Below are 23,358 nucleotides of genomic sequence, written 5' to 3'. Positions count from 1 at the left end.
CCCATGTAAGCATGCTTCCTTATAACTGTTCCCAAGGGTATATCTCAAGGGTATTGTCTTCCCCTTTAGATTATAAACTTCTAAGGGGAAGTAGCCTCATCTTCAGAGCTCTCAAGTATGTTTACTTTAGCCCTCTATATGAAAGAGATGAAAAATAATGATGTGCTGAAGAAGTGGCAATCACTCACATGTAGTGGAGTACTCTTGAGGCTAGGCATGTGTTGAGGAGGGGTGGTAAGGAGCAGACAGATTAGCACCAACCTAGGCTATGTAAGCAAGATGGTGGGGAAGACACTGGCCACCAGCTTCGTCTGTGGTTAGTCATGTTTGCCTGATGGTGAATATGGCCACTGGTTTCATTGGAAAAACTAGGCATGGATAGCCTCCAAGAAAGTTACATGGAGGGAGCAGGGGTGGGTGGCAAGGCACAGTGGTATAATTCCTTCCATTCTTATTCTATAAACATCTTCACTGTTGAATTCAGTTGACTGGATTCTAGCCTGGTGCCAAGGAGGTCAATATTAGAAATATCAGTCCCCATGTAGTCAAACTTGCCCAAGGAAGGGCTCTGTCCCCTGGCCATAGAACACACTACCAGCCTCAAAGTTAAGTCCTTGGTTGAAATGTGGATATCCCAACTCAAGCCCTTTCCAGTAAAATAATTCAGAATGTATCTTCTTATATAGAGGGCATATAACATGAATATATCTCCCAGCATGCTGTAGATAGTTAGTGGGGCTAGAAAATAGGACAATGAAATAGAAGAAAAGGCTGAAAGGGTGGTCATAGTGGATAAAGTTCCCAAAAGGAGAGAATGTCATGAAGGGAACTCTAAGGAGGCCTGGAGTCCTGCATTTCATCTACATTATTGCTATCAAAGCCAAAACCCTTTGCCTAAAACTTCAGCAGCATCTGGGGAACCCTGTCTTTATGAGCATCAGATGACAGACAGAAATGGAGGGCACAGCCATATTGAGTAGGAAATGAGCAGGGCCAGTCCCTAGTGCAGGGAGTTTGAAGTCAGGATGGAGAATGGGGGATGGGACATAGGAAAGCATCAATATCTTCAGGTCTGTTTCATTTCATTCTTCATGTTTCCTGACAACTGCCTTTGAGTTATCAGGCACCAGAAATTCTCTGCTGAGCAGAGCTGGGATAAGACAAGATAGATGCTCACAGAATCAGCCATGCTATACTGTCTTAGAGCATAAGACCTCTCTGAGCCCTTTAGGCTCCCCTCAGACTTGGGACTTCCTGGCACAGTCACAAATGTGGAGATTAGGGAAGGCAGGACAGAGGCACCCTGATCCCACTCCTCTGTCCACTCTTTGCTGCTGTTCCCCTCTGCTGGTTCACAATCGCCAGCCTCTTTCATCAGACATGTTTGGACTATCGTCAAGTTATTCTTCTGTGGCACTGGACTCAAGACAACTGGATTCGCAGACTATCAACTCCTAAAGGCTTGGAGTTGTATCCATGTAAATATAATGTATGCAGGGTTCAGCAAAGTGCAAACAGACACGGTTATCCCTTTCACATAGTGACTTTCCCCATCATGGTTTTGATACATTGCGGGTCAGCATAAGAAATTAAATGGGAAGTTTTGGGGGAGTTTTGTGGAAGCCACAAACAACACACAAAGGCCAGCAGACAACACAGAAAAAGTTTAGAAACTCAGAAATACAAAAAATATTTGTAGTATTGTATAATATCAACCCAAATTTTATAATAAAAGAAAATTATGTAATAAAAGAAAAAGAAAAAATTCAGACTTCTTCTCTGGTACAAAGGAAGGGCCAAAAAAATTATACTGATTTTTCCAGATCAAGGGGGTTTCACACCCCTAACCCCCTCTGTATGGAAGGGATAACTGTACGTCATCTATGGTATTTTGTATCTCCCTAGCAAAATATAAGTTTCTTGAGGGCAGTTACTGGTTTTGGTTTTGTCTTTCTATCTACAGCACCTAGCACAATTTATGAAGCACATAATAGGTGCTTAATAAATGCTTACTGGATTGTAGTGAATTAGAATGCAACAGTTTAACAGAGATGTTGGATAACATTGATAGTTTCAACTCTCATTTGCTCTGCCGACATAAACAAGGGCATTTCAAGTTCTTCCTCAGTCTCCCTGGTTGGAACAGTCTAGAACTCTTGCAGAAAGCTATAACTAATGAATAATCACCTTGATCAATTAAGAGTTGGGTACCTGCTGGATAATGGAAAGGACTAGTATAACCAGATAGGACAATTTTCCCACCTAAAAACATCTGCTCATGCTATTTGGCAGCGACAGAGGGAATCAATACAAGTTACATTCTCTTAGATGATATAATGTGCCTTAAACCAGGGGTAATTTTCTGGGGGACCCACGTGGGTACTATAGCATATAGAAATCTCATGTACTAGAGCTCCAGAAACAATGCAGATTTGTGTGCTCCCAGCCAAAACAGAGTGTAGATCCTGTAGAAGCAAACCCCAGATGTAGGCAAATGTTTTGGAGTTATTGTTCTTCCTATCTCCCTTTCTCCAACACATACTTCATGGGGCAAAGCAGTGCTGGAAAAGAATGCCACCTGGAAGCCTGGGGGTCACATTTGGTATCTGAAAGGAATGGAAGTTTGGGTGGAGCTACAGAAAGAGAAGGGATGTTCCACAAGAGCTCCTTCCTCCAGTAAAGAGGCTAGTGTGACATCCTCCCAAGAGAGTGAATTTGAAGCCAACCAAGTTTAAGGTTAAAACTAACGGGGTCCTCTACCAGCCCCACCTTCTTCCATTGCTTTTGGAGTCTGTGCCTGCCTAATGAATGGCTTGAAGTGATTTGAGTGCCAAGACAAGATCCAAGCACCAGGTTAAGCAAAGCCCCTAGTATTTGAGAAATGAGATCACACTTGCATGTCTACCTGTAAGCTTTAGTTGGTACTGGCAAGAAGATGCCATCACTGTTCCCTGTTCTCTTATCTCTACCTTCAACATGAAGGGAAAAAAAATGTGGTACAGCAAGTGTTTGGGAGAGCAAGGTGGAGTCAAGTTAAAAACTGAAAATGTGTCCTTACAGCCATCAGTCCATGCTCCAGACATACTTTTAGAGTATACTGAAATTGTGGGTGAATGAAGGCACTCCCAAGATACCACAAGTGCTTGGGAATAATGAGCTAAGGTTAAGAGGCTCCCAAGGACGAGCTAGTTCAGTAGCCACTCTAAGGTTATAAAATCCTTTGCTAACTTTCCTTTTCAGTGACCTTGAGTCCTCCAGGAGGAAATTCACCAGCTCTGTTCCCAAGCCCCAAATCCCTTTAGTGCTGTTAGGAGAGAAGTGACTAGTTCCCAAAGCACTTTCAGCCTACCCCCCTGCTCCCACAGTGCTTTCACTTACATCCACTGACATCTCCCTCTGGATAAGTTTCTTGGTCTCCTTCTCACAAAAATTGAGCATGGCTTCACGGTTGTACAAGCCTGTGGACTGCTTGTCTGTCTGGTTCCTCTGCCGGAGCCCCACAGGAATACTCCCATCTGGATCCACCACATCCAGTTCCTTCTCCAGCTCCTCCATCTCCTCCGGAGACAGCGTAGACAGCAAGCTGTCAATATCAGGATCTTCGCTCACCTGCCTGCGGTACTTGGCTACCTTGGACATCTTGAAGAGATGGAGCTCGGCTCAAAGCGGTGTGCGCGTGTGTGTGGAGCGGGTGGGGGCTCTTGGACTTCTGGGTGAGCAGGTGAAGGGGCTCAGTTTGGAAGTTTGGACGAGGAATAATGGGCTTGGGAGTAGATCCTCAGACTGGATAAGCTTGTGGCTACTTTCCCCTCCTTTGATGCAGGTGCTGAAGTGTTAAATCGAAGCAGCCTCCTTTCTGCCCCGGGGGATAATAGTTATAAAGAGAAGACCCCGATGGTGTAACAGTTGACCAATAAGAGTCAAGAGTTTCACAGCCCTAATCCGAGGAGCCAATCACCGGAGACCGCAGGCGGGTCTGCCTCCTTGTCAGAGCTGTTTGAAACTTGAGGACATTCCAGGGAATCTTGGAGCCGCTGCATGACCAAATTTAGTACGGAGCGTTTAGCCTTTTAAAGACAAGGGGGGCTGCGCAATGAGAAAAGATACAAAAATGCACGAGCTGGCAGCCCTCGGAGAAGGGGCAAGGAGAGGCAGTGGCGAGCGCACAGGCGGCCAAGCAGCCACGGGAGTCCAGAGTCAGCTCCCTTCCCCATCACCAGACGCTGGTGTCACCCCGGGGCAGGGCTTGCTTCATTGACTCCTTTCTACTCTATTTGGTCATGGGCTGGATGATCCTACAATGTTTACAGCCAGACAAAGATGGGAGTGGGGATATAGCACGTTTGCTTTCATTCCCTAAAGTGTCACCATCTCCTGTGCAGACGGAACCCGGCTCCCTCCAGGGGCTCTGGGACACCTAGTCCTCGATCAAAAAGAATCTGGTATTTGACAGGAGCAGGCCCCTCCGGGTGATTGCAGTGGGGGTGGGGGGGGGTTGTGTGAAGCATCCAGGAAAAGCCTAAAAGGCTGGCAATAAAAGGCATGAAGTGCCCAGGCCTGAATACATAGTAAAAACTTGCAAAACTCTTCTGTTCTCATCTACATCCTCCTTCCTGGATGCAGGGTCTTCCAGACAGTTTTTCCTTGTAAGCATGAAGAAGTAAGAGACTGCAAAGGACAGGATCTCTGATACACCCCAAGGGAACCTTGATACTTCTTCAGGGAAATGCAATTCTGAGCTGTTAGGAGATACTATGTTGCCCCAGGGTTGGTATGTTCCATAGAAAAGCTTTCTGTTACTCATCAATCATGTTGCCCTAGGCCAGTCACAGAGACATACAATCTCCCGTCTCCCTTCTCAAACTCCCTTCTCAAAGCCCGGGTGTCACTCATCAAGAGAAATTTCGATTTTTTTTTCCTGGCCTCTTTCCTTCTTAAGCCAGAGGGTAACTGTCACACTTAAGTCAGCATCTGCCAAGTCCACAGAGGGATCAGGACGAAAAATTGGCCCTGGGATTTAAGACAGCTTCAATTTTAGGGCAATATGGTGTCAATTAGTCAGTTAACATGTATTTCTTACACACTTACAATGTACTATGCATCGTGGATAAAAAGAAAAGCAAAAAACAGATCCTCCCCTCGACAATCTTTGAAAATGGGAGAGAGAACATATAATTAATTAGGTACATACAAGATATATAGAGAGTACATACAGGGTAATCTGAGAGGGGAAGGCACTAGCAGCTGGAGGAACCTGCAAAGGCCTCCTCCAGAAGACGGGATTGAAGCTAAGTCTTGAAGGAAGTCAGAGAAACTAAGAGGCAGAGTTGAAAGGGCAAAATATACCAGGCACGGGGTTCAGCCAATGCAAAGGCATAGAGATAGGAGATAGGAGATGCAGTGTTGTATTTGAGAAGGAATAAGTAAGTCAGTGCAGCTAGAGCAGAGTGTGTAGTGAGGAGTAAGGTATAAAAAAGACTGAAAAGGTAAGATGAGGCTAGATTATGAGAAACTTTAAATGCCAAACAGAGAAGTTCATATTTGATCCTGGGAGTAAGAGGGTGCTAGTGAAGTCCACTGAGCAGGGAGTGACATGGTCAAACCTACACTTCTGAGAAATCACCTTGGTGGTTGACTGTGGGATGGGTTGGACTGGGGAGAGATCTGAACCAGGGATAGAAATCTACTGATTGGAAAGCTACTGAATTAGTTTGGACAAGAGCTAATGAGTGGCTGAACTTGGGGAGTGGCCATATGAGTGGAGAAAAGCAACTATATGTGAGAAGCATTGTGAAGATGGAAAGAAGAGGTGGCCACAGATCGGATGGACGTGGGGGGTAAGAAAGAGTGAGAAGTCAAAGGGGCAGCTGGGTGGTGCAATGGATAGAGCACTGGCCCTGGAGTCAGAAGAACCTGAGTTCAAATCCAGTCTCAGACCAGACACTTGACACTTACTAGCTGTGTGACCCCGGGCAAGTCACTTGGCCCCAATTGCCTCAGGGAAAAAAAAAAAAAGAATGAGAAGTCAAGGATGACCCAAGGCTGTGTGGCTGGGTAACTGGGAAGATGGTGGTACCCTCCACAGTAATAGGGAAGTTTGGAAGAGGGGAAAGTTTGGGGGAAAAGATGAATCCTGTTTTAGACCTATGAACAGAGAGTAGGAGAGAAAGAGGTAGATGAATGCCAGGGCATTTTAATGTTTTGGGTTCCAGAAAGCTGAATTTTTTCATATGCTTTTATTTATTTTTCACTCCTTTCAGCTGGTCCCCAACTCATGTATTCACTTCTACCCCATAATTGTCTTCCTCTTTCTTCCTCTCACCCCTACCACAAAGTCACCCAACGCTTCTTCGATTATGCTTGTCTTCTTGTCTATCTCTCAAATCCCCATGGTTCTAACATCTCACAATCCCAGCTGAGAAGAAAGTCAGGGGGATGCTAGTGTAGCAAGACTTAACACTTCTAACCTGCAGGAACACTAGCTGGTTGGGTCCCCAGAATGCCATAGGCTACATCCCCCTTTAGGATTCAAGGGGGTACCCTTGGAGGTGGAAGTGGGATTCTTCTGAGGTTATCAACTTGAGTCGCCATTCTGGTTCATTCTCCCCAGTATCAATCACCAATGATTACTGCCCTGATATCATTTGCCTGTTGAATTTCTCCTTTTTATGGATGAATCAATTAATATCAAGTAACTTTTAAAAAGCTGAAGAAGGACATGGCAAACCACTCCAGTATCTTAGCCATGAAACCCACAAATGGGATCACAAAGAGTCAGACTCAACTGAAACTACTCAACAGCAACAATAAACATTTACGGAAAACATATGGCAAAAACCAAAGTACAAAAACAGCCCTCTGGACTGGACATACTTTTCTCTCTGCAACCTAGTCCCTGCAGAGAATGGGCTGAAACTTTTAAGTGGTATCTATGAGCATTCTTCCTACCACCAAGGTCACTTCCAGCACGCATTTAGGGCATCTTGGCTGCCATTGATCCCACCGTTGTTTGGGGCTGTGCTTTTCACTGAGCCTGGCTCATGGCAAACTCTGGTGTAGACTCCAGTTCTTGCACTTCTGGTAGTTCTTCAGACTTTTTCACAAGTTCACAAAGTCATAACCTGGCCTATTCCATTTCCAGCATTCAGTCACCTAAGAGAAGAAAGAGCAAACACAAAAAGGCAAAAGACAGAGATATCACATGATACATTCCAGGCACATAGTGACCTAGATGGGGCAGAGAAGGGCCCAGGCCTCTCTCCCTACCAGGAGGTTTAGAGCATGTGTTCCCTAGGTTGCCACCAGGAAAGAAAGAGATCTGTTTGGCCATTTAGGGCTCTTTACATGAACACTCAGCTCCGGCTCTACAGTGAATCAAAAGGCTTTTAACTACACCATTCAATAGCTGCATCAGGAACAATCACAGAATACATAGACAACCTTTGAAACCAGAGAGCAAGCCACCCCTCTCCCCATTATATAGGATTATTGACTGGAAGCAAGCAGAGCTTAATGTGACTGCACATGTATAACCTATATAAAATTGTTTGCCGTCTTAATGAGAACGGAGGGGAGGGAGGAAGAGAATTTGGAACTCAAAATTTTAAAAAACAAATGTTAAAAATTATTTTTACATGTAACTGAGGAAAAAATAAAATATTAATTTTTTTTTTACTGTGTATACTGCCAGATTGAGCACTTATTGACCTGTCCCCTGGAATGGGGATCTATAACAAACGTGTGTGTGTGTGTGTGTGTGTGTGTGTGTGTAGTCAAATTTGGTCATTGTGCCAAATGTTTTTTTCTTGGTTGTTTCTCTTTCAAACAACAACACTTATTAACACTATGTACCAAGTTCTGGAAACACAAAGATAAAAGTGAAAGTCCCTGCCCTCGGGGACCTTACAGTCTAGCTGTGGGAGAAAACAAGTCCAGGCATATAGCAAATAGACACAAACTATATACGTGGTAATTTGGAGCAGGATGGGCACTAGAAGCTGGGGTGATGGATAAAGGCTTCATGTACAATATGACTCTTGAGATGAGCTTTGAAGAAAACTAGGAATTCTAGGAGGTGGAGGTGAGGAAGCAGGGCATTCCTGGCATGGGGGAACAATTGGTGTGAAGAGTGTTGTGAATGAGGAGTAGTTAAGAAGGTCTGATTGGATGGGCTATAATTCTGCAGGAAAGGGAGTAAGGTTGGGAAAGTAGGTTGTGGACAGGTTGTAAAAGGCTTTAATTAAATATCCAAGAGGAATTTCTATTTGATGACAGGGAGCCAATGCAACCTATTGAGTAGAAGATTGACATTGTCAGACCTGCACTTCAAGATAATCACTTCGGTAGTTGTGCACAGGATAGAATGGAGTAGGGAGAGATTTGAGGAAGAAGGCCAACGAGAGGCTATTACAATAGTCCAAATGAGAGGTAATGAGGACCTGAACTAAGGTAGTGTGGCCTTTTGAAAAGAGAGACGGGGATGGATACAGGAAATAGTCTTTATCACAAGGGAAGCTTCCATATGAAGCAGGGCAGTGAAATGACTGTAACATTAAAAACCAAGGCATCAATAAAAAGTATTTTAAAAATAATAAGTACAACTCCTAGATCCTCCCCTCACTCATGATAAATTTCTGTCTAACTATGCTTCTCCTATTTTGTGTTTGTCAAGTTGCTTTACTGACTCCCAGTATAAATCTGATAGACTTGACATTTACTTATGTGCTTGTTTTCCTTTATCAAGAACCTTTTCTCCAAGTTTAAGAGAAGAAGAATATGATGGGAAATTAATTATACAAATATATGTATGATTTTTTTAAAAAAATTTATTTTTTATTTTTTGCGAGGCAATTAGGATTAAGTGACTTGCCCAGAGTCACACAGTTAGTAAGTGTCAAGTATCTGGTCTGATACCAGATTCGAACTTCTGACTCCAGGGCCAGTGCTCTATCCACTGTGCCACCTAGCTTCCCCTATATATATGATTTTTTAAAAAAATCTTTAGTATCTACAACATTGCCTTCATAGTTTAGTAACTGTCAAAAAAAAAAAAAAAGGAAATTTCCTAGCCTATCTCCTAGAGACCACCAGTGTCCCAAAGCTCGTTGTCAGCTCTGGACCCTGATATCTCTTTTGTTCATATATCTCACCCAAAATACCAGCTATCTATTTTCATTGACTCCTCCTCACCTTCAGTCACCCAGGCCTACAAAGGCAGAGCTATCTTTAACTTTTTTCTGTCCTTCACACTCTCCATTCAATCAGTCTCAAGGTCGTGTCCATTCTATTTCAACATCTCTACCATTATAGTTTAGACCCACTCATTGGCCCCCAAATTGGTCTCATGACTCTCTAGTTTCTCCCCTCCCCAATCTATCCTTTATGCAGCTACCAAAAGAAACTCCCTAAGATTCAGGGCTAACCATTCTGCTCTACTACTAAAAATATTTTGGTGGCCTACCTGCCGAAACAAACCCAGGAACTATATGAACACAATTACAAAACATTTTTTACACAAATAAAGTCAGATCTAAATAATTGGAAAAACATCAGTAGCTCATGGGTAGGCTGAGCTAATATAATAAAAATGACAATTCTACCTAAGTTAATTTACTTATTCAGTGCCATACCAATCAAACTACCAAAAAATTATTTTATAGAGTTAGAAAAAAATAATAACAAGATTCATCTGGAAAAACAAAAGGTCTAGAATATCAAGGGAACTAATGAAAAGAAATGCAAGGGAAGATGACATACCAGATCTTAAATTATATTATACAGCAGCAATCATTAAAACTACTTGCTACTGGCTAAGAAATAGAGTGGTGGATCAGTGGAATAGGTTAGGTACACAAGACACAGTAGTCAATGACTATAGTAATTTACTGTTTGATTAACCCAAAGACTCTAGCTTCTGGGATAAGTACTCATTATTTGACAAAAACTGCTGGAAAAAACTGGAAAAGAGTATGGCAGAAACTAGGCATAGACCAAAATCTCACACCATATACCAAAAAAAGTCAAAATGGGTATACGAGTTAGATATAAAGGCTGATACTATAAGTAAACTGGGAGAGCAAGGAATAGTTTACCTGTCAGATTTATGAAAAACAGAAGAATTTATGACCAAACAAGAGATAGAGAACATTATGAAGTGCAAAAGTGGATAATTTTGATTACATTAAATTGAAAAGTTTTTGCACAAACAAAGCCAATGCAACCAAGATTAGGAAGAAAGCAGAAAACTAGGAAAAAATTTTTACAACCAATGTTTCTGATAAGGGCCTCATTTCTAAAATATAGAGAGAACTAGGTCAGATTTATAAGGATATAAGCCATTCCCCAATTGATAAATGGTCAAAGGATATGAACAGGCAGTTTTCAGGGGAAGAAATTAAAGCTATATCTATAGTCATATGAAAAAAAAGCTCTAAATCACTATTGATTAGAGAAAGGCAAATTAAAACAACTCTGAGGTACCATATCATACCTATCAGATTGGCCAACATGACAAAACAGGAAAATAATAAATGTTGGAGAAGATGTGGGAAAATTGGAACACTAATGCATTGTTGGTGGAGTTGTGAACTTATCCAACTATTCTGGAGAGCAATTTGGAACTATGCCCAAAGGGCCATAAAATTATGCATACTCTTTGACCCAGCAACATCACTTGTAGGTCTGCATCCCAAAGAGATCATAAAAATGGGAAAAAGACAAAAATATTTATAGCAGCTCTTTTTGTGGTGGCAAAGAATTAGAAATTGAGGGGATGGCCATCAATTGGGAAATGGCTGAACAAGTTGTGGTCTATGAATGTAATGGAATACTATTGTGCTATAAGAAATGATGAGAAGGCAGATGTCAGAAAAACCTGGAAAGGCTTGTATGGACTGATGCTGAGTGAAGTGAACAGAACCAGGAGAGCATTGTACACAGTAACAGCAACATTATGTGATAATTAACAATGATTGATTTAGTTCTTTTCAGCAATGCAAGGATCTAAGACATCTCCAAAAGTCTCATGATGGAAAATGCTATCCATATCCAGAGAAAAAACTATGGAGTCTGAATGCAGATGGAAGCGTACTATTTGCTCTTTCTTTTCTTCTGTTTTGTTTTGTTTCTTCTTTCTTGTGATTCCTCCTATTTGTTCTAATTCTTCTTTACAACATGACTAATGTGAAAATATGTTTAATAGGAGTGTATATGTAGAGCCTATATCAGATTGCATGTCATCTTGGGGAGGGAAGTGCAGATAGAAGAGGAGAAAATTTAAAACTCAAAAGCTTATGGAAGTGAATGTTGAAAACTAAAATAAGTTAATTAATTAAAAATATTTTGGTGGCTCAAGTACAAAACTGTCGTTCAATCATGTCTGACTCTTCATGACCCCATTTGGGTGTTTTTTGGGCAAAGATACTGGAATGGTTTGTAATTTCCTTCCCCAGTTCATTTCACTGATGAGGAAACTGAGGCAAACAGGGTTAAGTGACTTGCCCAGGATCACACAGATGGCAAGTGTCTGAAACCAGATTGGAACTCAAGGAAGATGAGTCTCCCACTCTATCTATTGTGCCACCTAGCTGCCCTGCAGTACAAAATATAAATTCCTTAGTTTGGCATTTAAGGCCCTGCACAACTGGGCTACAAATTATTCTTTCCAGTCTTACTTCTCATTCTTTTGTTTTATATATTCTACATTCTAGACACAATAGGACTACCTGTCTCATCCTCCCATCCCCTCACATTCAGGCAGCCCACCGCTTATGCTTGGAATGCATTCCTCATCTCAGAATTTAAGAATCTTTGTCTTCATTCAAGGATCTATGCCACCTTTAAGAAGCCTTTCCTGATTATTCCAACTCAAGACATTCTCTCTCTTCTCAAATATTCTTTGTCTATTTTGTCTCGGGACCTCTCCTTCCCTCCATTCCCATTTATCTGTGCACATGCCACATCCAGCCCCCCTGCTACCCCTAATAGGATTTAAGATCCATGAAGCAAGGACCATGTCATTTTAAAAATCTGCAATGCCTTGCACAGTGCCTCTCACCCCACCTATCCAATCTGTTGTAATGCCTTGACATTTCTGTCTTTACAACATTCCTCCTATATATCTTCTTCTCTCTACCCACATAGCCACCAATACCCTCATCACCTCCCCAGCCCAGTTTATTACCTGCAGGTAGTATCACCTGCTGGTGAGTCTCCCTGACTCATCTCCCCCTAAAGTGTAAGTCTGTATACGTACAAAAATATTTATAGCAGCTCTTTTTTGTGGTGGCAAAGAATTGGAAATTGAGAGGATACCCATGGATTGGGGAATGGCTGAACAAGTTGTGGCATGTGAATGTAATGGAATACTATTGTGCTATAAGAAGTTATGAGCAGGTAGACTTCAGAAAACCCTGGAAAGACTTGTATGGACTGATGCTGAGTGAAGTGAGCAGAACCAGGAGAATGCTGTACACAGTAACAGCAACATTTTAATGATTGATTTAGTTCTTCTCAGCAGTACAATGATCCAAGACAATTCCAAAAGACTCATGATGGAAAATGTTATCCACATCTAGAAAAAGAATTGATGGAGTCTAAATGCAGATCAAAGCATTCTATTTTCACTTTTTTTCCAGAGTTTTTTCCTTTTGTTCTGTTTCCTCTTTCACAAGATGACTAATATGGAAATGTGTTTTGCACAATTGTACATATATAACCTATATCAAATTGCTTACCATCTTAGGGAAGGAGGGAGGGGAGGAGGGAAGGGAGAAAATTCAGAACTCAAAATTTTATTTTAAAATGTTAAAATTGTCTTTACATGTTATTGGAAAAGAAAAACTCTTTAAAAATTAAAAATAGAAAAAAATAAAGTATAGGTCTGAACATGTTACTCATCCTCTTCCCCATTCACTAAACTTCAGTGGTTCCTTATTACCTTCAGTATCAATTATAAAATCATCTGTTTGTCTTTTAAAGTCCTTTGATGTCTGGTCTTTTCTTTCTTTTTAGGCAATTGGGGTTAAGTGACTTGCCCAAGGTCACATACTTAGTAAGGGTCAAGTGTTTGGCCTGAAGCGGGATTTGAACTCAGGTCCTCCTGACTTCAGGACTGATGCTCTATCCGCAGAGCCACCTAGCTGCCCCTTCCTATTCTCTTTACAAGAGGATTTTCCCAGGCACTCCCCATGGATTAGTGCCTTCCTTCTGAAGTTATTTTCCATTTATTCGTTTGCATGTTGTCTCCTCCATCAGGATGTGATCTCCTTGAATGCAGGTCTGTTTTTGCCTTCTTTTGTATTGCCAGTGCTTGGCACAGTGCCTGGCATATAGTAAGTGCTTAATAAGTGCTTATTCATTTACTTTGTGCCAGGCACTGGGCTAAGCACTATAAGACCAGCTCTCTCTCTAGCATGTCACATCATCTTTCTTTCACATATAAAAAGTGTGTGTAGGGGCAGCTAGGTGGCACAGTGGATAGAGTACCGGCCCTGGATTCAGGAGGACCTGAGTTCAAATCCATTCTCAGACACATGACACTTACTAGCTGTGTGACCTTGGGCAAGTCACTTAACCCCATTGCCTAGCCAAAAAAAAAGTGTGTGTGCCCATGTAAGATAAATACGACCGCATAAATTATCTAACTGTGGCTTATGGGAAACACTGATACATATCTTTAGAATCTTACTCATTTCTCTCCAAAGGAGACTGTGATTCCTGCCTTGAGGACAGCAAGAAAAAGGGCCATCAGATCTGATACAATGCAATAAACATTTATTAAGTGCCTATTACATGCCAGGCACTGTGTTAAGTGCTACAGATACTTATTTAAAAAAAAAAAAAGACAGTCCCTGCCCTCAAGGTGCTTACAATGAAATGTGGGGTGGGGGGAGACAATATACAAAAGGAGGCAGGAAAGGAGGAAGAGAGACCAGAGACTAGGGAGTACTCAAGGTGGGAGCATCTTATTCTCCGGAGTCGAAACCAGGCAGAGCAATAGATTCAGAGTAGAGTGAGTCAAAAGGCTAGTTTCCGTTCTCTATAGAGGAAGGCTTTGGGAGTTAAGTACTCCACCTTTAGTCCTTCAATCAGAGGGATGGGGGAGACTGTGGGAGGTGGTGTCAGTCAAAACTTGAGTCAGTTGCTCGGTGATGAGATTAGAGGTAATGAGCTTAACCTGGGAGGGGCATCTGTTCCTGGATGAAAGCAAACAGAGTAGCAGATGCAGAGTGGCCCTAAGGCTGATTGTTCTATTCACCACTTTCTGCAGGAGAGAGATGAAACTAGAATTATATCTTTCTGCCCCCACTAAACATTGCTTATTTAAGGTCATGATTCTGGTTCAAAACCAAAAAAGCTGCTTCCCTGCTTATCCCTTTAATGCAGGAGGGTTACCCCAGGCTTGCAAAGGCAGGCTCAAATCCTTCCCACCAAATACAGGTTACATAAAAGACCATCACAAGGGAATAGGAGTTGATGTGTGCCAAGGACTAAGAGTTCCTTAAAAGATCTTGTTATAACCGGTGCCCAATTACTGTTGGGGAGATTCAGGATTTTTTCTTTTCCTATTTCCTCATTCTCTATTAGGTCAAATCAACCCCTGAAGAACAGGGCTGATAGAGATTGGATTTAACATTCATCTCAATCTTGTTCAGACCCCACCCAACTGGGGAAGCCCATTGTGTTCTATTCTGGTTTGGGAGTATGGGGGGGGGGATCCTTTATCTAGATTGCCCAGTAGGGAATGGTCTGAGAGTAAGAGTGACATAATCAAAATCATGTCTCCTCCCCTTCATTAGAATAGGTCCACTTCTCATTATATTCATTCTTCTCATTAACGGTTAACCAATCAGAGTTAATTGCTGTCTGTTGAGAACACTCATTATTCCAAGGGCATGTAAGCATCCATAGGCTACCATGATCTGTCTTTGGTTTAGGAGAGATGGCCAAATGGCCATCCTTCTATTATTTGCTAGCCATAATTAATAAAATGATCAATTACCCAGAAATTATGTTTCTTGAACTTTTTATGCATCACAGTAGCCAGATGGGAGATAAGGTCTGCTGTTCCTCCCCCAGCCAGTATCTCACAGCAATCCTCCGCATTTAAAAGCGGCCAGGTAAGAGACCTTTCATTCAAAACTTTTGCACTCCCAGTTCTAGCTCCTCAACTAATTAAAAGATTCTTCATCACCATGGTACCAACTTCTCAGTCACAAATGGCCAAAAGTAGGCTCACCAAGCCTCCACATGCTGGACTGAAAGCAAGAAGAGAACATTGTGTATGATCTAAATTGGGGGCTAGGGGAAGGGATTAAGTAAGAGCCTTTCCATAGTGTCCAGAAGCAGGCACATGACAAAGTTCCATGTGCTTAACTGGAATCCAGCTGACCATGCTCCAAGGAGTGCATCCTCATTGGCCTAGTCTGGCCAGTGTCCCCATTACACTTAAAAGGAAAAACAAGCTGTATGTGATAGAGATTCATGGTTTCATGTATGACCCTCTTTTTTGTTTCTACTTTGTATGTGGAAAGGTTCTTTTTTTAAGTGTAGAATTTTTAAAAATAAAATTAAAAACAATAAAGTAAACATTTTCCTTTTGAAAAACAAAAAACAAGGGATCTCATATGAAGGGAGACGTGATTCATGCCAGAATATTGGTAAGTAAATGAGTGTTACACAGAAGAAAAGAGGAAGGAAAAGAATAGTTGTACAATATAGAAATTTTAAAAAAGATGTATTTGAATGTCTTCCCTAAGAAGAAGAAGCTGGGTGCTCTGAGGAAGCAAGAGCTGTCTGTCCTCCGAAGAGTCAGGCAAGAAAACATCTAATAAGGGTCAGAGGATGAAGAGCAGTAGTGGTTAGTGTTTCTCTGTTTAAGTGCCCTGAGGCAGCTACTGGTCACCCTGACTCCAATGAAGAAGTCTGCTGTCTTCTCAGGGCAAGGAGGCAAGATATAACAGAAAACTTCCCAAGACTTATTAAAGTGGACACCAACTACTCATTTCTGATAATTCATATGGGTACAAAAGAAACTGCAAAAAGGAACCTAAAAACCATTGCCAATAATCATGAAGTCTTGGGCAAGAAGTGGAAGACCATCTGGGCACAGGTTTCCCTCTCCCCACTACCACCATTATTGCTCACTGAAAACGAGCTATGTAGAAAAGAAAACTTAATTGGAGAAGCAATAAGTTGGCTAAGAAAGTAGAGTCTGAGAAAAGGATTTAGATTTCTGAACAACTTAAAATAGAAGGCCAGATTCCTGGCCAGAGAGGGAGTATACCTAAGAAATGCTGGTAAGAATGTCTTTGTATTGAAAATGCAAAATTCATCTGGAAGAAAAAAAGGTCCAGAATATCAAGGGAATTAATGAAAAGAAATGCAAGGGAAGGTGGCCCAGCTATATCAGATCTTAAATTGTACTATAAAGCAGCAATAATCAAAACTACTTGGTACTGGCTAAGAAATAGAATGGTGGATCAGTGGAATTGGTTAGGTATGCAAGACACAACAGTCAATGACTATACTAATCTACTATTTGATAAATCTAAAGACTCAGCTTCTGGGATAAGAAATCACTATTTAATGAAAACTGGAAAATAGTATGACAGAAACTGGGCATAGACCAACATCTTACACCCCACACTAAGATAAAGTCAAAATGGATACAGGATTTAGATATAAAGACTGATACTATAAACAAACTAGGAGAGCAAGAAATAGTTTACTTTTCAGATCTATGGAGAAGGGAAGAATTTATGACCAAACAAGAGATAGAGAATATTATGAAAGGCAAAATGGATAATTTTGATCACATTAAATTGAAAAGTTTTTGCACAAACAAAGCCAATGCAACCAAGATTAGGAGGGAAGCAGAAAACTGGGAAAGAATTTTTACAACCAATGTGTCTGATAAAGGCCTCATTTCTAAAATATATAGAGTACTGAGTCAAATTTGTAAGAATACAAGTTATTCCCCAATTGATAACTGGTCAAAGGATATGAACAGGCAGTTTTCAGAGGAAGAAATCAAAGCTATTTATAGTCATATGAAAAAATGTTCTGAATCACTATTGATTAAGAAATGCAAATCAATGGGGCAGCTAGGGGGTACAGTAGATAGAGCTCTGGCCTTGGAGTCAGGAGGACCTGAGTTCAAATTTGGCCTCAGACACATGACACTTACTAGCTGTGTGACCCTGGGCAAGTCACTTAACCCCAATTGCCTCATCAAAAAGCAAACAAAAAAAAAAAAAAAAAGACATGCAAATCAAAATGACTCTGAGGTATCACATCACACCTATCAGATTGGCTAACATGACAAAACAGGTCAATGATAAACATTGGAGAAGATGTCGGAAAATTGGAACACTAATGCATTGTTGGTGGAGTTGTGAACTGATCCAACCATTCTGGAGAGCAATTTGGAACTATGCCTCAAGGGCTATAAAAATGTGCATACTCTTTGACCCAGCAATACCACTTCTAGGTCTGTATCCCGAAGAGATCATAAAAATGGGAAAAAGACAAAAATATTTATAGCAGCTCTTTTTGTGGTGACAAAGAATTAGAAATTGAGGGGATGGCCATCAATTGGGAAATGGCTGAACAAGTTGTGGTCTATGAATGTAATGGAATACTATTGTGCTATAAGAAATGATGAGAAGGTAGATGTCAGAAAAACCTGGAAAGGCTTGTATGGACTGATGCTGAGTGAAGTGAACAGAACCAGGAGAGCGCTGTACACAGTAACAGCAACATTGTGCTATGATCAACTACGACAGCCTTAGCTCTTCTCAGCAATATAATGATCCAAGAAAATTCCAAAAGACTTGTGATGGAAAATGTTATCCACATCCAGAGAAAGAACTATGGAGTGTAAATGCAGATGGAAACATACTATTTGCTCTCCTTTTCCTTTGTTGTTTTGTTTTATTGCTTCATTCTCATGATTCCTCCCATTAGTTCTAATTCTTTTTTACATCATAACTAACGGGAAAATATGCTTAATATGAACGTATAAGTACAGCCTATATCAGATCACCCACCATCTTTGGGCAGGGGAGGAGAGGCAGGGGCAGAAAATTTAAAACTCAAAATTTTGTGGAAGCGAATGTTGAAAACTAAAAATAAATTAATTATTAAAAAAAAAGAAAATTTAATATGCTTTGAGCTAAAAAAGGATGAGGGAGAGAAGTCTGCCTGTGTTTATCCCCCAATTTAGATATCATAGAGGGCTGATAAAAAGAATAGTAGTTGAGATACCTAGAAGTTATAGCAACTACTTTAAATTTGAGCCCATTCTCCTGAAGAACTGAGGTGGTGGGGAGGACTGGGTTGTTTGGGGTTTTTTTGTGTTGTTGTTTTTTTTTGCACTTCAGTTCTTGCTATGTCTTCTCAATAAATATCCATTAGTAAAAGCTAATTGATATTGAGGAGAAATTGACTGGTCTCCCCACTGATAGTGGGGAGATGTTAACTGATCAGCTGATACTGATAGACACACACCAAATAGGGGCTTGAGAGCAATAACATTAGAGAGACCACACATCAGCCCCTAGGGCTGAGAACTGCAACTATCACCTCACTGTTCCTGGAAGTTATGTCTCTCTTATTGTGGCCCAAGATGCTTTGGATTTTATAGATGCCATATCTAGGACCCAGACCAGGTGATTGGTGACTGAGAATGTTCAAACTAGTCTATTTAGTTTACTATATCAACTGCTGACCTTAGAAACCAGGCCAGCTTCAACTTTATACCCCAGCCAACCATCTGCCTAAATTATCTCACCATCTTCCTGCTGTCAATGACTTGCTCCTCCCAACCTGGATCAGCACCACCTTCCACACCATGACTGAGTCCTTAACATTTGCACCAGTCCATACCTCCTGTCCCTGAAGAACTTAATCAGAATTTCAGAAGAGCCAACAGAGGTATAGCATGTAGAATCCACAGCAGTTGTCCACTAACCTCAGCAGTCAACCCTGATAAAAAGTCAGCCCTGAGGAGAAACCTATTTACCTCAGCCTAGTTGTGAATTCATGGCATAGCTGAGATGCCACGTCCTACAAGCAAAGGAATGATTTGTTCATCAGCTTAAGAAACTGTTTGTATTTCTGTTCATGCTATTCCTTTAAAGTAAATATTCCTTTGTAAAAGTTAATCTAGCTGTTAAGTGGTTAAATGGAACTAGGGTGCTGGTAGACTCCTAAAATTAGAGGGAACAGTCTATGGGACACTGAGCCAATGGCAGAGATGAGAGACATTCCCAATCCCCTTAAGAATACTGGAGAATCTTGGGGGAGAGATGAAATGTAGCACTATTGGCCTTCAGGCAGTAGGGACAGATGCACTGTTACAAACAAATGCACAAATCTCATAAGGATTCAAAAGACCCCATAAATAATCTGTATAATTCTCTTTCCTCCTCAGGTGAGTACTAGTTTTTACCTAGGTCCTGAAGTTCTCTAAATTCGTTATGACTCTACGGATGGGACTCCTCTTGAATGGGAAATAAACTTGGGGCTGCTAGAAAGAAATATCCCAACATTATGGCAAGTGTCTCACTTTTTTTTAGAGACAGTGTGGGATCATTGAACTTGGAAACAGGAAGACCCCAATTCTAATCCTGCCTTGGACACTTAGTGCTGTGTGATCCTGGGCAAATCATTTAACCACTTTGTGCCTCAGTTTCCTCACCTATAAAATGAAAGAGGTTGAACTTGATGGCCTCCACCATCCATTATAGCTCTAAATGTACAGTCCTATGATCTCATGATGACTAGGCAGACTGCCTTATGATATTATTGTGCAGGCTTGGACTCCCCTGGAAAGGAAATCCACTCGAGAGTTTCTAGACAGGCAACTGCCTACTCTTCTGACCTGCACCATCCAAATAATTCACAATAATAGGAAAAAGTAAGGTACACGTTTCTTGTTCTTCTGTATCATGGTTGTAGTACCTCATGGTTTCACCTCACCACACAGGCAGCCCTATTTGCAATACTCTTCTCCAAAAGGCAAGCTAATTTGATTCTCTCAACAGAAGATGAGCTTCCCTAATTCTCAGTTTTGAAGCTACAGAGAAGGAAACTTTCATGTCTGGCAGGCACTGCCCAAAAAATCTTCTATTAGAACGCTAGATTCTGGGATTCTGGTGCCTAGGAAATAGCCTCCCACCACCCTTTTCTGGCTGAAAGCCTAAACTTCAGGACTCTTGAATTGGGTGGGTGGGAGGGGGGTTTAGAGAGTGAAACTTGAAGGACTCTTACCTCTTGGCCAAATGGTTCACCTCTTCATTGTTGAGACATGGTTAGAAAGCTGCCCCCACTGCTTTTCCAAGGGAATATCTAGGAACTCAACATTGATTCGATATTGAGTTTGTGGTTTCCCAAAACCCAGATTTTTTTCACCTGAATTCCTATCTGGTCACTCCTCCTCCATCATGTAATTGTGAAGTTGATGTTTTTTAAACACAAGTATAAGACTCTCAGGCCATGCAGGTGAACACATGTCCGTTTCTGCCATGTGATTCTCCCCAGAAATCCAGGCACTTTATCATGGCCCCAGCTGCCGCTGTCTCTTTGAACTGCAAGAGACTGTCAGCTCTGGGGCTGAAGTGACAACAATAACTGGTTAAACCCTGAGGTTTGGGGACTCTCAGTCAGGCCACGTGAATGCAGCCTGTCTTGTGCTTCTTCCCCAAGTCAACTATTTATGGTGCATGGGGTGGAGGGAGTGATACTGCCATAAGAGCATTTATGCTGCTGTCAGGATCTCTCCTTAAGAAATATAGAAGGAAAGAAAAAGAAATGTAGAAAGAAAAATTATTAAAAGGGTCTATAGGATCCTTTTTATAGGAGAGGACAAAAGGATAGCTCCTCCTCGAAGAGCCCATCATTTGCAAAAGCCAGAGCCAACCAATTTATCTTGGAGACAGCTTCCATCAATAAATCCTATTCTCCAGGAGAAGCTAAGAGTTCTACTCTCCATAGGAAGACATGATCTAGAGTCCTGCCTCAAAGGGTCAGAACCCTATAAGTTCATCAAGTTGATCAGGGAACTACTTTGATCTATCCCAATGATGATGAAAATCTACCATGCAAGTCCTTTTCATGCCTCATTATAGTCACCCTTAGTTCTTTCTAAAAATTATTTTAAAAATAAACTTTAATTGACATCTTTTGTTTTTACATCACCTAAATTTTCCCTCAACACTACCAGCAGTGTGCAATCTGTGGCAGGTTACCTACAAAGCTGGAAGCATGGGTCAAGTGATGGACTGTGTGTCTGTCATCCAAGAACCAGTCTAGTTAATTTGGGAGAGGCTTATCACTAGGTTGGTAATGGAGTGATGAATTTTTGGCCATAGCTCAAATACCATCTAATAAGTGGTAGAAGGGCTTCAAACTGTATCAGAGAAGGGAGGATTCAAACCAAGGAAATCACTGATCCTTGAAGTATGAAGTAGTAATAAAGATCATACTTACATAAATGTATGTATATGTACATATATACATTTGTATGTATCCATATATGTATTATGGTGTGGGCATATGCATAGACTGTATACATATGTAGTGCATATATCATACACAGCATATACAGATATATACATGCCTACACGCACACATATATATGCATATACAAACACACATATATATATATATCATTCCTCTTCTTTGGTTAAGACTTCTGATATCACTGACTTAGGGTATTGTTATAGCACAATTGAAAGAAATGGGCTTAGAAAAGATGCCTTGGAACTTTGATTTGCCCTGAGTCATACAGTCAATAGATATCTAAGGCAGGACTTGAGAAATGGTTTTCCTGACTCCACGTCCAACACACTACCTACTGTGCCACACTGCCTCTGTGTTACTATAATAATTATTATAATTATAATTTTCTTTCTCCTACTGCTAACTTTTTGTTTAATGGAATTCAGATAGAAAGCATGAGGGACAAATTACTAATACACTATAAAACCTGTAGCACTAAGCTTTCCCACAGATATTACTGTACTGTATTTTTAAGAGCCAAATGGAACATTATGGAAAAGGCAGTTGGGACTGGCAGTTTAGAATTATCAATTTAACGGTCTTTCAATGAGTTGTTTCTCCCTATATAATTGGGGAGTGTATGTGTGTTTTTAATCTTTGATCTACGAATAAGTTTGAGAAAAACTATGTAGAAGGTAGAGAGAAAGAAGGTAAGGAAAAATTCTTGTGAGAAATGTCTTCTCTGTTGTTATTAAGAAACATAAATAGAATTTTATGAACAGTCTGTGAGGAACTGGAAGTTTGCCTTGTATTCTGGAAAGATGGTTTCCAGAGGAGAAAACAAAGAAAAAGGACTAACTACTTATTTCCTGAGGGTTGAGATTAATTCTTATCATGAAGGAAAATATCAAGAGAATTCTTTGTAAACTTTAATCAGTACATGTAGTGGAATGAATGATGAAACTGTATTTCTAGAAGTAAAGAAAAGTCATATACTTTTTCTATTTTTATAGTAAGAATTTGAGGTAACTTTGGATATGACCATTCTCATAGCCAAAACAATGAAAATAATTATCGATAGGTTTGTTTTTCTTATTGATTTCATTTGTTAATAAATCATGCATTTACTAATTTTAATATTTACATAGTAATAAAAGATCAAGGGATTTGATATAGAAACAAATTACTATTGCGAAAGAAGGCTTTTCAAGTTTCTTTTAAAATAATAAATTAATAAACTAGAGTGGGAGTTCAAACCTACTAATAACGAGAAAGAGGTTGTAACTCAATAAGCAAATATCTACCTTAGAGCTTGGCATGATAAGAGTGAATAGAAGAGCTGAGGGGCCCTCTGTGGGGGGATCAGTATAGAAGGGAGGCTGGTCAGTATCTGCAAGCCTTGCTCCACTGCTCTCTTTGTCCCTTTATGATTAATGCTTGAAGGACTTTTGCAGAGGTGGACAAAACGGCTGATTTTGGAAGTGCTGGGATGCAGGGTCCTATTGTATAGAGTCACTGGAAGCATCTTCAGGGCGACTCCAGGAGGGGGCTGGATGAACGGTGCGCATGGTAAGTACTTCTTCCCTTCTAAGGATCTCTGGAACTTCAGGATGAGGAAACTCCCTTGACCAGTGCAGGTCTCTGCCACCTTAGAGCAATGCAAAGGGACGGGCCCCCAGATCACACTCTTTTAGGTTTGGCAAAGCGGGTTATAATGTGACCTCCTTCATCCACACAAGCCTAGTCCTCCTCAGTCTTCTCCCTCATTAGACAGGGATCTTCTGGAGGATAGGGGTTATCTTTTGCCTTTCTTTGCATCTCTATCCATTGGTACAGTGCCTGGTACAAAGTAGG

The 23,358-nt window shown here is 40.9% G+C and overlaps 1 protein-coding gene across 1 annotated transcript in view; it reads right to left on the bottom strand.

Annotated features, from left to right (window-relative positions):
* LMOD1 (leiomodin 1) overlaps window positions 1–3,959 on the bottom strand; it is a 64,763-nt gene extending 60,804 nt beyond the window's left edge. The window contains exon 1 of the mRNA XM_027843484.1: window positions 3,379–3,959. Coding sequence (XP_027699285.1) covers window positions 3,379–3,639 — 261 coding nt within the window. The 5' untranslated portion in view covers window positions 3,640–3,959. The remainder of the gene's footprint in view (window positions 1–3,378) is intronic.
* Between the last annotated feature and the right edge of the window lie 19,399 nt (window positions 3,960–23,358).

This window comes from Vombatus ursinus, unplaced genomic scaffold (assembly GCF_900497805.2).
Source record: "Vombatus ursinus unplaced genomic scaffold, bare-nosed wombat genome assembly UNPS02014909.1, whole genome shotgun sequence".
Classification (NCBI taxonomy): domain Eukaryota; kingdom Metazoa; phylum Chordata; class Mammalia; order Diprotodontia; family Vombatidae; genus Vombatus; species Vombatus ursinus.
This window is presented reverse-complemented; position numbering and strand designations above follow the sequence as displayed.